This window comes from Clarias gariepinus, chromosome 23, assembly GCF_024256425.1.
Source record: "Clarias gariepinus isolate MV-2021 ecotype Netherlands chromosome 23, CGAR_prim_01v2, whole genome shotgun sequence".
NCBI lineage: Eukaryota > Metazoa > Chordata > Actinopteri > Siluriformes > Clariidae > Clarias > Clarias gariepinus.
Window position 1 is genome coordinate 26,424,325 of NC_071122.1, and position 15,676 is coordinate 26,440,000.

At 45.8% G+C, this 15,676-nt stretch overlaps 2 protein-coding genes and 1 non-coding gene across 3 annotated transcripts in view; 2 read left to right on the forward strand and 1 right to left on the reverse strand.

The window, feature by feature from the left end:
- The first annotated feature begins 5,795 nt into the window (after nt 1-5,795).
- wdr77 (WD repeat domain 77) lies at nt 5,796-10,926 on the forward strand. Its single transcript, XM_053483655.1, has 10 exons — nt 5,796-6,097; nt 7,219-7,404; nt 7,489-7,630; nt 7,704-7,753; nt 9,680-9,750; nt 9,856-9,910; nt 10,020-10,091; nt 10,169-10,277; nt 10,465-10,533; nt 10,693-10,926. The coding sequence occupies exons 1-10, from the start codon at nt 6,013-6,015 to the stop codon at nt 10,820-10,822; spliced, it is 969 nt and encodes a 322-aa protein (XP_053339630.1). The 5' UTR covers nt 5,796-6,012; the 3' UTR covers nt 10,823-10,926.
- On the forward strand, nt 8,895-9,056 carry LOC128511732 (U1 spliceosomal RNA). The gene has a single exon (XR_008356198.1). It is a non-coding gene; the product is annotated as a U1 spliceosomal RNA (small nuclear RNA).
- Nucleotides 10,927-12,279: 1,353 nt separating the features above from the next.
- The window catches only part of LOC128511076 (proline-rich protein 36), a 12,662-nt gene continuing 9,265 nt past the window's right edge, over nt 12,280-15,676 (reverse strand). The window contains exons 4-5 of the mRNA XM_053483704.1: nt 13,120-15,178; nt 12,280-12,874 (exon numbers count right to left, since the gene is read on the reverse strand). Coding sequence (XP_053339679.1) covers nt 12,784-12,874; nt 13,120-15,178 — 2,150 coding nt within the window. The 3' untranslated portion in view covers nt 12,280-12,783. The remainder of the gene's footprint in view (nt 12,875-13,119; nt 15,179-15,676) is intronic.

Here is a 15,676-nt window from a genome sequence, read left to right on the forward strand (position 1 = left end):
AAAGCCCCAGGCCCTGATGTGTTTCCAATTGAATTTTATAAAACATTTATTGGTAAACTGGCACCATTGCTTTTATCTGTGTTTAATGAATCCTTGACAGAGGGGTTCATTACCACCAACTTTAGCGCCACTATAGCGCTCCTTCTCAAAAATGACAAAGATCCAACCTCCTTTGGTTCCTACAGGCCATTATCTCTGTTTAATGCCGATGCAAAGGTGTTGGCTAAAGTGATTGCATCTCGCCTAGAGGATGTGCTTCCTGGTATTATATCTGAAGAGCAAAGTGGCTTTATAAAGGGACGTCAATTGTTTTTTAATACTCGTACACTCTTTAATGTTATTTACTCGAAGCATCTATCTGAACTTCCTGAACTTGTGATTTCTTTGGATGCTGAAAAGGCTTTCGATAGGGTGGAGTGGGAGTACTTGTTTGCAGTTTTAAAGAAATTTGGATTTGGCGATAAATTTATTTCTTGGATTCGGCTTCTTTATTCGTCCCCTAAAGCCAGTGTTCATACTAATGATGTGTATTCTGATTATTTTGCTCTGGGTCGTGGATGTCGTCAAGGTTGCCCTTTGTCACCTTTACTCTTTGCCATCGCCATCGAACCTTTGTCTATCACATTGAGATCTTCCTCTGTATTCAAGGGAATCATTCGTAATAGAATTGAACATAAATTATCATTGTATGCAGATGATTTGTTGTTATATATAAGCGATCCTGCACTCTCCATCCCTGCTGTTTTAGGTATTCTGGAGAATTTTAGCTCGTTTTCTGGTTATAAATTGAATTTGGGGAAAAGTGTGTGTTTTCCCATTAATACGTCAGCATGTCAACTTCAACAGTCCGATCTACCCTTTCATCTTAGTCCATCGGGGTTTAAATACTGAGGGATTAGCCGCGGCCCCAAGGGAAATGAGCCGGCGTCAGGAACAGGCTGAGAGCCCATGCACACCGCACACCTCTGCCTAGCATCCTGCTCGCCAACGTCCAGTCACTGGAGAACAAGCTTGATGACCTTAGGGCCAGGGTAAAGTTCCAGAGAGACATTCAGGACTGCAACCTCCTCTGCTTCACCGAGACAAGGCTGAACCCAGCGGTGCCGGACCATGCCATTCTGCTGGCCGAGTTCTTCTCGGTTCACTGCATGGACAGGACACGGGACTCGGGGAAGTCAAGGAGAGGCGGCGTCTGTTTAATGGTAAACAACAGCTGGTGCAACAGCGCGAGCATTGTTCCTCTTACACACTCCTGCACACTAAACCTGGAACTACTGTCCATCATGTGTCATCCTTTTTGTCTACCTCGGGAGTTTACATCAGTCATAATCAGCGCCATTTATATTCCATCACAAGCGGACACGGACACTGCCTTATGCGAGCATGAGGCACTCACACAGCACCAGACACAGCACTGGGACGCTGTGTTTATTGTGGCGGGGGACTTTAATAGTGCCAACCTCAAACACGCAGCGTCGAACTTTTATCAGCCCATCACCTGCCCCACCAGGGGCGAAAGGACACTGGACCACTGCTACACTACAGTCAAGGACGGCTACAAGGCACAATCTCGTCCACCGTTTGGTAAATCCAACCATGCCGCCATCTTCCTCATGCCAAAATACAAACAAAGGCTGAAACAGGAAGTTCCGGTGGCCGCGTTACAGGACACACTCGATGACGCAGACTGGGACATGTTCAGGAACAGCTTCGATGATGACGTCAGCGTGTTTACGGAAGCGTTTGCTGGATTCATTAGGAAACTAGAGGATGATACCGTGGAGAAAAAGACTATCAGAACGTTTTCCAACCAGAAGCCGTGGGTGGATAAAACCATCTGCGACACTCTGAGATCTTGCCTACAACACGGGACTTGTGTCGGGGGACATGGAACCGTACAAGCCTGCGTCATATAACGTCCGGAAGGCGGTGAAAGAGGTAAAGCAGCGCTACGGGAGGAAAATAGAGTCACAACTTCAACAGAGTGACTCTAGGAGCCTGTGGCAGGGATAAAGGACAATAATGGACTATAAAGCACCAACATCCAGTATAATGAACGTGGACGTGACCCTGGCAGACAAGCTGAACACTTTCTATGCTCGCTTCGAGGCTGCAGCTAAAGACGCTAGCGATGCTAATGAGAGCTCCGCTAATGCTAGCGGCGCTAATGGCTGCAGACAGGAAGACACTGCCAGCACCGGAAGCGTGTTCATCATCACTGAGCATGACATGGGGAGAGCCTTTAAGAGAGTGAACACCAGGAAAGCAGCAGGACCAGACGGCATCTTAGGCCGTATCCTTAGAGCCTGCGCAGATCAGCTAGCACCTGTGTTCACTGAGATACAGTATTCGACCTCTTTTTATCTCAGTTGGTGATCCCCACATGCTTCAAAGAGTCCATCATTGTTTCTGTCCCGAACGACTATCTGTATGCTGTAGCCCTCACCTCAGTAGTGATGAAGTGCTTCGAGCGGCTGGTCAAGGACGTCATCATCTCTTTACTACCGGACACACTGGACCCATTACAGTTTGCATACCGCCCGAATCGTTCCACAGACGATGCAATCTCCCATCTCCTACACACATCACTCACTCACCTGGACAGTCGGAGAGGGAATTTTGTGTAAATGCTCTTCATCGACTACAGCTCTGCATTTAATACCATAATTTCCTCCACACTCACCACCACGCTAGAGCACCTGGGACTCAGCTCATCACTGTGTCAGTGGATCTCCAACTTCCTAACTGGCAGACCATAGGCAGTAAGGATGGGCGGACATGTCTCAGCCTCCCTTACTCTCAGCACTGGAGCACCCCAGGGGTGTGTTCTGAGCCCCCTGCTGTACTCTTTGTACACCTATGACTGCATAGCCACTACGAACTCCACTACCATCATTAAGTTTGCTGACGACACTGTCGTGGTGGGCCTGATCTCTGACAATGACGAGACAGCCTACCTGGAGGAGGTTGGAAATCTAGAGAACTGGTGCAAAAGGAACAATCTCCTCCTAAACGTCAGCAAGACAAAGGAGCTGATAGTGGACTTTAGCACAAAGCAGGAGAGGAACTGCCAGACTGCCAGATATCCTTTAGACTAAGCATAAGAAATAAAATCACAATTCCACAGTCTGAAGCTATCGCAGATTACTTACTTGGCTCGATTAAAGTGTGTCATAGTAATAATGTACGCACAGCGCGGCGCTCCAGACTTCATGAATTTTTTTCAGTAACAAAATCGTAATTATTAGGCAAAACATTCAGGTTTTAAAACCAGACAATTTGAGTTATCTACCAGTTAAACTAACCACACCACATGAGAACCTAAAATCCTTTACTCCCCTTGAAGAGAGTAAACTAATTTCACTCATCTCTTCCTTAAATTCATCAACCTGTATATTAGATCCTATACCTACACATTTTCTTAAACAGATAGTACCAGCAATAACAGAACCCCTCTTGAGAATGATTAATACTTTACATAGCAGTGGGTAAGTTTCCAAAACCTTTTAAAATAGCAGTTATTAAACCACTAATCAAGAAACCTGACCTCGATCCCTGTCAGCTGTCCAATTACAGCCCGATATCAAACCTCTCTTTTATCTCTTAAATTAGTATCACAGCAGCTATGTTCATATCTACATAGAAATAGCATAAACGAACAGTCAGGATTTAGGCCTCATCACAGCACAGAGACAGCACTCGTTAAAGTAGTAAATTACCTCTTATTGTCCTCTGATCAGGGTTGTGTAACTATGCTTGTATTACTCGACCTCAGTGCAGATTTTGACACCATCGATCATAGTATTCTTCTTCACAGATTAGAAAATGTAGTAGGAATTAAGGGTACAGCCCTCTCCTGGCTCAGATCCTATTTGACTGATTGTTATCGGTATGTAGATTTAAATGGTGATTATTCTGCATGTTCTCTAGTGGAGTTTGGTGTTCCACATGGTTTAGTTTTAGGTCCACTGGTTTTTCCCTATACATTCTTCCTCTAGGCAACACAATCCGTAAACATCGTATTAGTTTTCATTTTTATGCTGACGACACACAGTTATATGTCTCAGCAAAACCTGATGAGAAAAACTAGCCTACTAAAGTTGAGCAATATTTGCAGGACATAAGAGATTGGATGCTAATTAACTTCCTTCTGCTTAATCCTGATAAGACAGAAGTTCTAGTCATAGGACCGCATACAGCTAGGAGTAAGATTCTAGATCACTCTGTAACTTTTGATGGCCTTTCTGTTCCATCGAGTGCAACAGTAAAAGACCTCGTGTGATTATAGATTCCAGCCTTTCATTTGAAGCTCATGTAGATAATATTACCAGGATAGCATTCTTTCACCTCAGAAATATTGCCAAGATAAGAAAGGTGGCCCTCAGAATATCTTCGAACCATGTGATGTCACTGATCGTATCTTTTCGAACTGCTCGCTCACGCACTGTTGGGACAGTGTAAGACACAATCTGAGGACAGCACAACTCGTACGGTGGCCCTCGGCTGCGAGAGGCTACAGCATCACCCGGGGATCGAATCAGCACTTTACCACTACAACATAAATTAACTAGCTAACTTAGAGACCTGATTAGCCGGCTAGCTGGGACAAGCCAGATAGACATTTTAAGTTAACAAAGAACTATTTACTGTTTCATCGTACCTGTGTAAACTGCTAGTGTCGTACGAGCTGCCGCGCCTACTTCGATCAAAGGATGCAGGCTGCCTATCAGTACCACGTATTATGAAAACTACAGCTGGGGGCTGTCGTCATCGTTAGTCCTGCCGGAGTCCCTGCTTGCATTCAATCAGTCACTCACTCAATCATTCTCTATACCACTTTATCCTGTATTCAGTGTCACAGGGGGCCTGGAGCATATCGCCCTCGGCTTGTTCATCGGGGACGATCTGATCATTCTGATTCATACACATTCAAATTTCATACAAACTTAAATTATTCTTTTAACTGTGTGAAGCTGCTTTGTGACAATGACCAGTGTTAAAAGCACTATACATATAAAACTGAATTAAATTAAATTGAATACTGTGCAAGATATAAAAGATTGTATGTCCGATAATTTTCTTTTAATAAATTCAGATAACATTTACATTTAGGCATTTGGCATCCAGAGTGACTTACATTTTTATCTCATTACACATCTGAGCAGTTGAGGGTTAAGGGCCGCACTCAAGGGCCCAACAGGGGCAACTTGGTGGTTGTGGGATTTAACCCTGGGATCTTCTGAACTATGCCTTATAAGGCAGAGATATTACTTATTACACCCCCCCACATCCCCAACACCTCCACCCCCCACCCCCCCACTCCCCACCTCACCCCACCTCTACCTGCTGACCCATCTCTGGGCTGAACTTCCAGGAGCCAAACACACATGATTTCTTTATATACAATCCCCTCTATCTGTTTTCACCCAGATGAGGATGGGTTCCCTGTTGAGTCTGGTTCCTCTCAAGGTTTCTTCCTATTGCCATCTCAGGGAGTTTTTCCCCTCGGCACCGTCACCCTCGGCTCGTTCATCAGGGACACATTTTTTTCACTTCACTTTCATAAATTTTATTCTTATTCAGTGAAGATGCTTTGAGACGATGAGCATTGATAAAAGCACTATATAAATGAATAAAAAACAACTGATAAATGCGTACCATCCTTGGTGTCCGCTAGACGGCGCTCAGACTTGCTGTTACCCGGAGCAGGTCAGGCTGTGCAGCGCGCGCAGCTCCCTCTGGCGGTTATCACGCCGCATTACATCACTCACATCGCTACAGCGGGGACCCGGAAGCGGAAGTGCACACAAGCGCGTGCGCGCGGACCCACATGTGTTGAGCTTCTTACAGCGCTGTTACACACACACACACACACATCTACTCAGCACGAGGAGGTTATTAACGTTTATAGCGCTCGCACACGTACAAACATCAGAACGTCACGGTGTGGAGACAGAGCTCAGCTCACAGGAGTGTGTGTGTGTGTGTGTGTGTGTGTGAAGATACGGTGAGATGCTGCACGAGCCCCGGTGGCGGATTCCCCCTAACGCTCCCGCGTGCATGGAGAGACACCTGGAGTGCGTGCGCTACCGCACAGGTGAGTGTGTGTGTGTGTACCAAGGGTCAGAGTGGAGGAGTGTGTGTGTGTGTGTGTGTGTGTGTACACCAAGGGTCAGAGTGGAGGAGTGTGTGTGTGTGTGTACCAAGGGTCAGAGTGGAGGAGTGTGTGTGTGTGTGTGTGTGTGTGTGTGTGTGTACCAAGGGTCAGAGTGAAGGAGTGAGTGTGTGTGTGTGTGTACCAAGGGTCAGAGTGGAGGAGTGTGTGTGTGTGTGTGTGTGTGTGTGTGTGTGTGTACCAAGGGTCAGAGTGGAGGAGTGTGTGTGTGTGTGTGTGTGTGTGTGTACCAAGGGTCAGAGTGGAGGAGTGTGTGTGTGTGTGTGTGTGTGTGTACCAAGGGTCAGAGTGGAGGAGTGTGTGTGTGTGTGTGTGTGTGTACACCAAGGGTCAGAGTGGAGGAGTGTGTGTGTGTGTGCCAAGGGTCAGAGTGGAGGAGTGTGTGTGTGTGTGTGTGTGTGTGTGTGTACCAAGGGTCAGAGTGGAGGAGTGTGTGTGTGTGTGTGTGTGTGTACCGAGGGTCAGAGTGGAGGAGTGTGTGTGTGTGTGTGTGTGTGTGTGTACCGAGGGTCAGAGTGGAGGAGTGTGTGTGTGTGTGTGTGTGTGTACCAAGGGTCAGAGTGGAGGAGTGTGTGTGTGTGTGTGTGTGTGTACCAAGGGTCAGAGTGGAGGAGTGTGTGTGTGTGTGTGTGTGTGTGTACCAAGGGTCAGAGTGAAGGAGTGTGTGAGAGTGTGTGCGCGTGTGAGAGTGTGAGTGCGTGTGTGTGTACCGAGGGTCAGAGTGGAGGAGTGAGAGTGTGTGTGAGTGCGAGTGTGTGAGTGTGTACCGAGAGTCACTTCCGGTTTTTGCTGGAACTCAGATGATGTTTGTGAGGCTGCAGATGATGAGGAGAGTTTTGAGGGTTTTTCATTAATTTCATGTTGATTCTGTTTAATTCATAAAAGTAAATGTATAAAAACCAAACCTTATTTTTCAGTCTTTACAAAATATTCTTATTCTATAAGCAGAATCTTTTGATGTAGAATTAATATTCTTATTCTTTAGGAACACAGCACAGTAATCATCTCTCTCTGTCCATCAATGACCCCCTCCCCCCCCCCAGATGGTGTGTTCCTGCTCAGCGCCTCCAGTCTGGCGGGTCGGTGCTGGTTCGGTTCCATTTGGATCTATTCGGACTCTAAACTGGCCCCTAATGAGGGATTCTGTAAGGCGGGGCTTCAGACGGAGGCGGGACTTAATGAGGTCAACTGGCTGACAGACAGGTCCATCGTCACGGCAACCGACTCCGGTACTGACACCAGTATCTGTAGGGTACGCCCTGGTTACTTGATGGGTTTATTAAGATTGAGTGTGTGTGTATGTGTGTGTGTAGGAGCGGTTGAGCTGTGGGATTTGGCTGAAGATGAGCGCTTGTTGGTGAACCGGTTCAGTCGCCACGAACACGATCACGTCGTCACGACGGTCAGTCCGGCGGCCGACGCTCATCACGCTGTCAGTGGCAGCATGGACTGCAGGTGTGTGTACGCCAGTGTGTGTCTCCGTGTCTGTGTGTGTGAAGCAGTTTGTAAGTGTGTGTTGGTGTTTCAGGGTTAAAGTTTGGGATCTGAATCAGGAGTGTGTGATCAACACCTACAGCGGTGAGCACTTGACCTTTAACCTCTCATCTCTAACCTTTTATCTCTGATACTTCACCATGTTCTAGTTTCATGTCTTTAGATGCTTTGTCCCACATAAGAAGTGTGTGTGTGTCTGTGTGTGTGTGTGTGTGTGAGAGATATACTTTAATCTGTGTACAGTGATTCCCACAGGTGTGTAGTACAAAGTTTGGAGATTAGCTCTGTCTTTCTGCGTACGTCCCCCCTCAGCCGCCTACTGGCTCTGGGTTGACCAAGCCTTGGCATCGGTAATGATGCTCGTCATGAAGGACGGGTCGCCCACGGCGCGGTGACTTGGACGCGATGGTCCTTCTGCTCCTGGGTTAGCGGCACGGGGCATGTTCAATCCCGCATGAGAATTGTTGGACTGTTCCGTACGATACACAGACACCGGCAGTGAGGATGTGGATTGTTCTCAGACGATCATCATGCGCGAGTTACCGAATGGTTTCAAAATTTTGGGGTGTTGGTGGTTTTCGTTTTAAGGTCTTCAAATTCAAAGTTTATTTGTCACATACACAGTCATACACAGTACGATATGCAGTGAAATGCTTAGACAACTGCTCGTGACCTAAAAATAGAAGACTATGAATAGTAATAGGAAATAAATGTGAAAATTTAAATAAAGGGTTAATAAAACTAGGAAAAAATAAAATATAAAAATTTAAGTAAAAATAAATAAATAAATAACTGTACAACAAAAATACACAATATAGAAAATATTTGAAGAATGTATGAAGAAATATAGAAGAATAAGAGCAGCTGAACGGGTAGGTATATATTTATGTAATTTTTGAATGGAATGGTGTTAGAATAAATAGTAATGAAAGAATGGTAATGTCCAGCGTTTGTGCAGGCCACAAGTCCCATGTGTTCCCATGATGTTCTTCAGCTCTTGGAGCACGCGTGCTGCTCAAAACACCTTAAACAACTTGATGCAGTGTCGCAGTAAACTGACTGAATCAAAAATAAACCAAAGTAAAAACTTTAAGGACTAAACAGGTTTTTGTGTGTAAAGAAGCACAGCTTGTCAGAGCATGAAGCCCTTAACCACAGCGTTTTAGCCATTTTTTTTGCGTTAATGCGTTTGTATTGAAGTTTGTATACTTGGCACACGCATGGGAGACTTACCTGGAAGGGCTGATACCACGATCAAGACTTTGGTTTAAGGTGAGGTTCAGCCATTGCACTCGTGCTGTCCTGACGTTTGTGAATTCCCCGAATGTGGGAATCTCGACTGAATGATATCTAATTTTAGGGGCCGGCGTTCATGCGCTTTCCACAAACTTTCCTTATTTGCCCCATGGGGATAAATAGTTTTTGCATTCAATTGAGTAAATGTATCTATGTGTCATGATCATGCAGTATGGAGTGTCACGGGATCACGTTTTAGGTTGCTTATGCGACCAAAAAATATAATAAGAATATAATAAGATGGTTTTGTGAGTTCTACATTTTTGCGAAGTCATCGCATCACGGGAGCGGTAAAATTTACACGATTTAAAAGTAAGGATAACTTTGGTTCTACATAAAGAATTAAAAAAAAAAACACTTAAATAAAAACCAAATCTTATTGTTTTTATGTCAGCTGACATCCGCTGTATTTCCTGTCTCTCAGTACACCGCGCTCGCGGTAACAGAATAAACGGGTAGGGGCGCGCGAGAGGAAACTAATCACTACTAGTTAATTGACTGGATATGGCAGCATAGTTCAGCACCTGTCAGAGTACTGTGTGTGTGTGTGTGTGTGTGTGTGTGTGTGTGTGTGTGTGTGTGTGAGAGAGAGAGAGAGAGAGAGAGAAACACTGCACTTTACCTCACACAGTTCTCAGTACAGCATCTGATCAGCTCCGCCTCCTCCAACGACATCACTCTCTCTCTCTCTCTCTCTCTCTCTCTCTCTCTCAGTGCACTCCCTGGCAGTGAGCCGTGTGTCCTGCAGCCCGACTGACCCCTCCCTCTTCCTGTCCTGTGCTCAGGTGATCCTGATCTTCATTCTCATCATCGTCTGCTCCTGAATCTGTGCTGTGTGTGTGTGTGTGTGTGTGTGCGTATGTGACACACTCTCTCTCTCTCTCTCTCAGGACGCCCGGTTGTTGCTGTGGGATCGTAGAAAAGCCAAACCTGCCTCTCGCTTGGGTAACACACACACGCACTCTCTCTCTCTCACACACACACTCAAGTAAAGTAGACATTTGATGGATTGTACGAACATAGTGAGATGGTGTGTGTGTGTGTGTGTGTACAGAAGTGGTTTCTCCGAGCTGTTCTGTGACGGCTGTCGTGTGGCATCCGAACAAGAGCAGCACCATCGCCTACGGTACAACTACACAACTGTACACCCTTCTGTGAATTCTGTATGTCAGTGTATAATTGAGTGTGTGTGTGTGTGTGTAGGTGATGAGTTGGGCAGGGTAACTGTGACAGATTTCCAGGATGCAGGACAAACACATACGATGAACACACACACACGCAGAGTGTCGGAGCTTGCCTTCTCCTCACATAGGTATGCACGCGCACACAAACACACACACACACACACACACACACCATGTCCTGAAGTTTTGATCGTGTCATCAACACCCCGTCATGTGTCAACTCGTATTGAGAGGAAAATGTCTGATCTTATTTCATATTCATTGTGTGTGTGTGTGTGTGTGTGTGTGTGTGTGTGTGTGTGTGTGTGTGTGTAGTTCTCCTCTGCTTGCCTCAGTGAGTGATGACTGCACCGTCGCTGTGGTGAACACAGAGCTCAGAGAAATGTGAGTATATATAGACACACACACACACACTCCTCACCTCTGTTCCTCTCCTAATACACACTCCTAAGTGTCCCGAGGAGTCATGAGGAAACACTGCAGTGTACACATGCTTCAGTACTGGTCATGTTCTAACGTGTGTGTGTGTGTGTGTGCACTCAGTTACAGGGACAGGAGACACCAGGACTTTGTGCGCGGTGTGTGTTGGACTCCAGGCGGCTCAGACGTGCTGACCACTGCGGGGTGGGATCACCAGGTCCTCCATCACCACCTGCAGGAGACACGCGCTTAACACACACACACACACACACACACACACACACACACTTAGCATACGTCATTCTCACACACACATACTTACTTGTTTCAGTGTTTAATAAAGTGTGTTAAGTCAAACACTGTCGCTTCAATTTCTTTTACACTATCATTTTTACACACACACACACACACACACACACACACACACACACCCCATGTCCAAGGCATGGAGGTCAGCAGTCAGCTCCGATACGATATTGTCACGATTGACTCTATAAGTATCACGATTTTTTAAATGTTCCGATTAAATATTAAATTTTCACCTAATTTTATTAAAATTTTTAACCTTTAAAAAAAGTTTGAGTAATTAGTTTAAAAAACAATGTTCTAAGGAAAAACTCAAAGCATTTAAACAATGAAAACTAACTTCAGATATAAGGGTTTAACCTTTAACTTTAAATGAAACTCTTACTCGCGTTTCTGTTATCGCCATCATTATGATTATTTCTGAACAAACTTAGCAAATAATTCACCTCTAACACACAGGATGAAATAGTTCACAGTGCGCCACCTGTAGGATTATAAAGAAACAGCAAATGTTTTACCGCCTCCAAAGTCTCCAAACAAAAAAGTCGGCACATGCGTCTGTCCGCGTGGGGTTTCTGGCGCGCTATTTTCTACTAATTATCGGCGGCGCTGTTGTGGGGTGTGTGTGCGTGTGTGTAATCAGTGGGTTTGAGACTAATCCTCTCAGAGTTTGGAGAAAAAGGCAGATCAAGGGCTCTGATTGTGATGTTTAATGATGTAACGCCATAATGTGTGTGTTGCGTTACTGAAGCTCCTGCGCTCGCTACAGAATGGTCTATATCTGAGACTGATCAGCTGACCACCGGCCACGCCCACTCACACTGAACCCCAGGCGATTCTGATCACCGTCTCGTTCATCTCTATTATAAATGTAACAATAGTTTTTAAATAACTCAGTTTGGAGTCGGCGTGGTGTGAATCAGCAGACAAAAGAATCACGATTCATAATTCAGTGTTTTTCTTTGTTCCTACTGATCAGTGAACCCCTGTGGAATTGTCACGGTAACAACAACAACGAAACCAGGTTTTAAAAAACTTTTTTTTTCTGTACAACTACACAACTGTACACCCTCCTGTGGTTCACATGTGAACTCTGTACATTAGTGTATAAGTGTGTGTGTGTGTGTAGGTGATGAGTTGGGACGGGTAACTGTGACAGATTTCCAGGATGCAGGACAAACACAACTAGTACACACACACACACACACACCAACCATGTTTTCAATTAAAGATACCAGCACTTTGCCGCTCTCATCAGCGGAAAATGTTTCTGTGACATTGCTGACGTGTTTTAGACAAGTGTGTGACTCTCTCCCTCAGAGACAAAACCAGAGACGCTTGTTTATTAATAACTTTAATACATTTAATATTAATATTGTTAATACATTAATTCTAAATAAGCTTTTTAAGTGAACATTGTTCTCCCTCTGCATGTATGTTTACACAAATTAATAGATGTGAAGAAAATACACCCGTTAAACCATACACGTGTGTGTGTGTGTGTGTGTGCGCTGCAGTTTCCTCCTGAGTTCTTGTCTTGGTTTCTTCTGCAGCTTAGAGTTTATAAAAATAACAAACTAAACATTAGACTGTGTTTCCACCTGCACCAGCGAGTCCATTTTTGTGTGTGTGTGTGTGTGGTGTTTACACACAGATAGCAATGCAGTGTCTGTCCTTCAGAAAACACCTCCAGGTTGGACTTTAGCACACACACACTAAGCAGAGTTTATAAAAACACAAAGAGTTTCAGGTGAGAATCAGCTGCTGTGTAACCGGTCTGATATCTCATGTAACATCCTTTCCTTTACACAGCTCCATATGTGTGTGTCGAAGGGTGGGGTGGGGGCTGTAAGTCTGTACGTGTCAGCTGGGGGGGCTGTAAGCATGTGTGCGTGCGTGCGTTGCTGGTCACTCGGTTTTGGGGACAGGCGTGATGGGCTGTTTGGTTCCCGGTCTCACTAAGAACGTCATCCCAAACTGCTGCTTTGACAAACCAGTGCTGTAGATGAGAGCAGAGTTAGATTTCAGTCTGATTAGAACACACACACACACACAGAAACATCTGAAAATTATAAGCAGGAGATCATTAGCATCTGTCTGACACAAGCTGTGTGTCAGTGTTTCTTTATTTAATTCACGTGCTAGCGTTAACTCTCGTCCTCTCAGGTTAAGGAGGTTTAACTTTATAATAATGGCTGAAGTGAAAGCAGTGGGTGCCAGGGGGCGGAGTCTAATGGACTTTACCTGGCTGGTGCTTTAGCTTGTGCTTTATTGGTCACTTTGTTCTCAAGCTCTTTTATGTTCAGACCTGCAGAACTCTTGGGTTTGGGGGTGGAGTTTAGGGAAGGACCACCCACTTCATCATCAAACGGAGGGGAGCTCCACTCATCGCTGCCGGTGTCTGCTTCACGGGACTGAGCGAATTTGGGATCCATTTCCAGCATCTTCTTCTGCAGGATGCTAAGTAGCGTGGCCTGACTGGCAGCCACAGATGGTGGGGCTTGGGGCTGGGCTTTGGGTAGAGTTAGGGGTGGAGCTTGAGCCTGACTCTTAAGTTGAGGTAGTGGTGGAGCTTGGGGCTGAAATTTAGGTTGAGTTGGGGGAGGGGCTTGATACTGAATTTTGGGTTGAGTAGGGGGTGGAGCTTGGGGCTGAAGTTTGGGTGGCGATGGGGGCGGGGCTTGGGGCTGAAATTTGGGTTGAGTTGGGGGTGGGGTTTGAGTCTGTGTCTTAAGTAGAGATGGTGGTGGGGCTTGGGGCTGAATTTTGGGTTGTGTTGGGGGTAGGGGTTGGACCTGAACTTTGGGTGGAGTTGGGGGTGGGACTTGGTGCTGAACCTTAGCTTGAGATGTGGGTGTGGCTTGGGGTTTTGGTTTGGACTGACTGATAGGATTAGCAGTAATTGTTGGGGTGGTGCTGGGTGATGTAATACTTGTGGAATTAGTAGAGCCATTTGTAATGTGGATGGAGTTTAGAGATGAAGCGGCATCTGTTCTTTTGGTAGGCGGGTCAGGAGGAAGCATGCTAGGTGGACCTTCATCTTCTGGATCAGAGTTAGCAAACTCCGGTGGAGGAGGGATAAAGGAGGTGGTGTCAAAGCCATTGTGATGGCCAGATGGAGATGTTGGGGATGCAGTACTTTTAGGGTTTTTATTTTGGATGCTGCTGGAGGTTTCAGCAAGTTTGGCATAAGTAACCTTTGGATTCTCAGTGTTGTGTTTGGATTCCATGGAGAGACTGGCACTTCCTGACAGTGGCGTTCTTGGGGTAACAGTGAAGGAATTGGGTCTGGTGTCACTTAGATGGATGCTCCCACTGGTCGAATCTGTGGAGCTGGTGCTGTTTTGTCTGGAAATGGCTGCCCTCTGTTTGTCTCGTTCTTTAGCTGCCATCAGCAGGGCAAATGGAGAAGCAGTCACCTCCTTTCCACTGGGAGGTTCACTGGTTTTCAGGCTCTGCAGCTTGCTGTTTAGTAAGGGGCTATATTTTGTCATTGGGTTTACAGGTGTTGCGTGAAGTACATCTTGAGCTGATAGCATTGCTGATGACCTTTCTGCTGTGGGAGAACCTTTCATTAGAGTTGAGATTTCATCTGGAGCAGCTGATGGTGTCTGTACAGTTGCAGCCATGCTGTTGGAGACTGGTTGCTTGGGTAGGGCTACCTGCACGTTCTTCTTGAAGTCCTGTATATCTTCTTCCAGCTTGATGCCTGAACTGTTGCGGCGCATTGGCTTGACTGGGGGCACTAGGATTTGAGATGTGCTCATTTCCTTTACAGTTTTTAGGTTTTTGGAAGAGTTCTCCAGGAGCATGCCATCGTGTGAATCAGATTGACCAGAAAGAAGCAAGTTGGACATGGATGAATACCTGATGGGCTTGGGAGGAGGCATCTTCTGGACTTTTGTTATGGGTGACTGGGGTTTCTCTATTGGGGGCAGTGGAGGGGTAAATTTGGGGCACTCTGGGATGTCCTCAGGTGAGCTTGTAGAGATTTGATAACCTGGGGGTTTTGGGGGAGCCATAGGTGGAGGCCTTAACACAGACAGGTCTACATCATCTGGCATTCCTACTGAAGGTGGCTTGGGAGGAGGCATTGAGGGGGGCTCCAGGCTGGATAGGACCACTGGTGAATACGTTTCCCCTGAAAATGGTGATGGAGGCGGAGCATGTCCAGGTGGTGGGGGGATGAACTGGGGAGGTGGAGGTGGAGGTGCAGTGGAAGGAGGAGGAGGGATCGGAATCTGTTCTTCCTCAGGGTCATCCATTGAGATGGCACTTCCATTTGACAAGCTTGCAGTCTTACCTGTTCATGGAGGAAACACGTTAGAAACTGTTAAAAATCCTGAATCTGTTTCGGAGTTGTTACAGAAAGGAAGAATAATATGCTTATGCATAGCTAAAGTTGAGTCATCATACATAAAACACATCTCTAATACCAATCACACTCTCAGTGTCACATAACACACCTGAAACAGTTGAGAGGACTGAATACCTGATACAGGTGTGTTGGGAAACAGAACAAAAAGCAAAAATGTGGACAGTCAGGATTCTCTAAAGGACAGCACTGGAAAAGTCTCGACTGATGTGCAGCGAAACACTAGGCAGGTCGCTAAAAACATTTATGTAATGGAATAAAGGTGCCTGAGGGGCTCCAGTTTCACCCTCCAGGTCCTCTGAGACCTCCTGATCACATAATTACATCTTATCAGGCATCATGTCTGCTCATTAAGCCTGTTTTTTTTTTATGTACCGTCAACATTGACGTAAAAAAGGTGGAAAGACTGTGTTAAATATTTAGGAG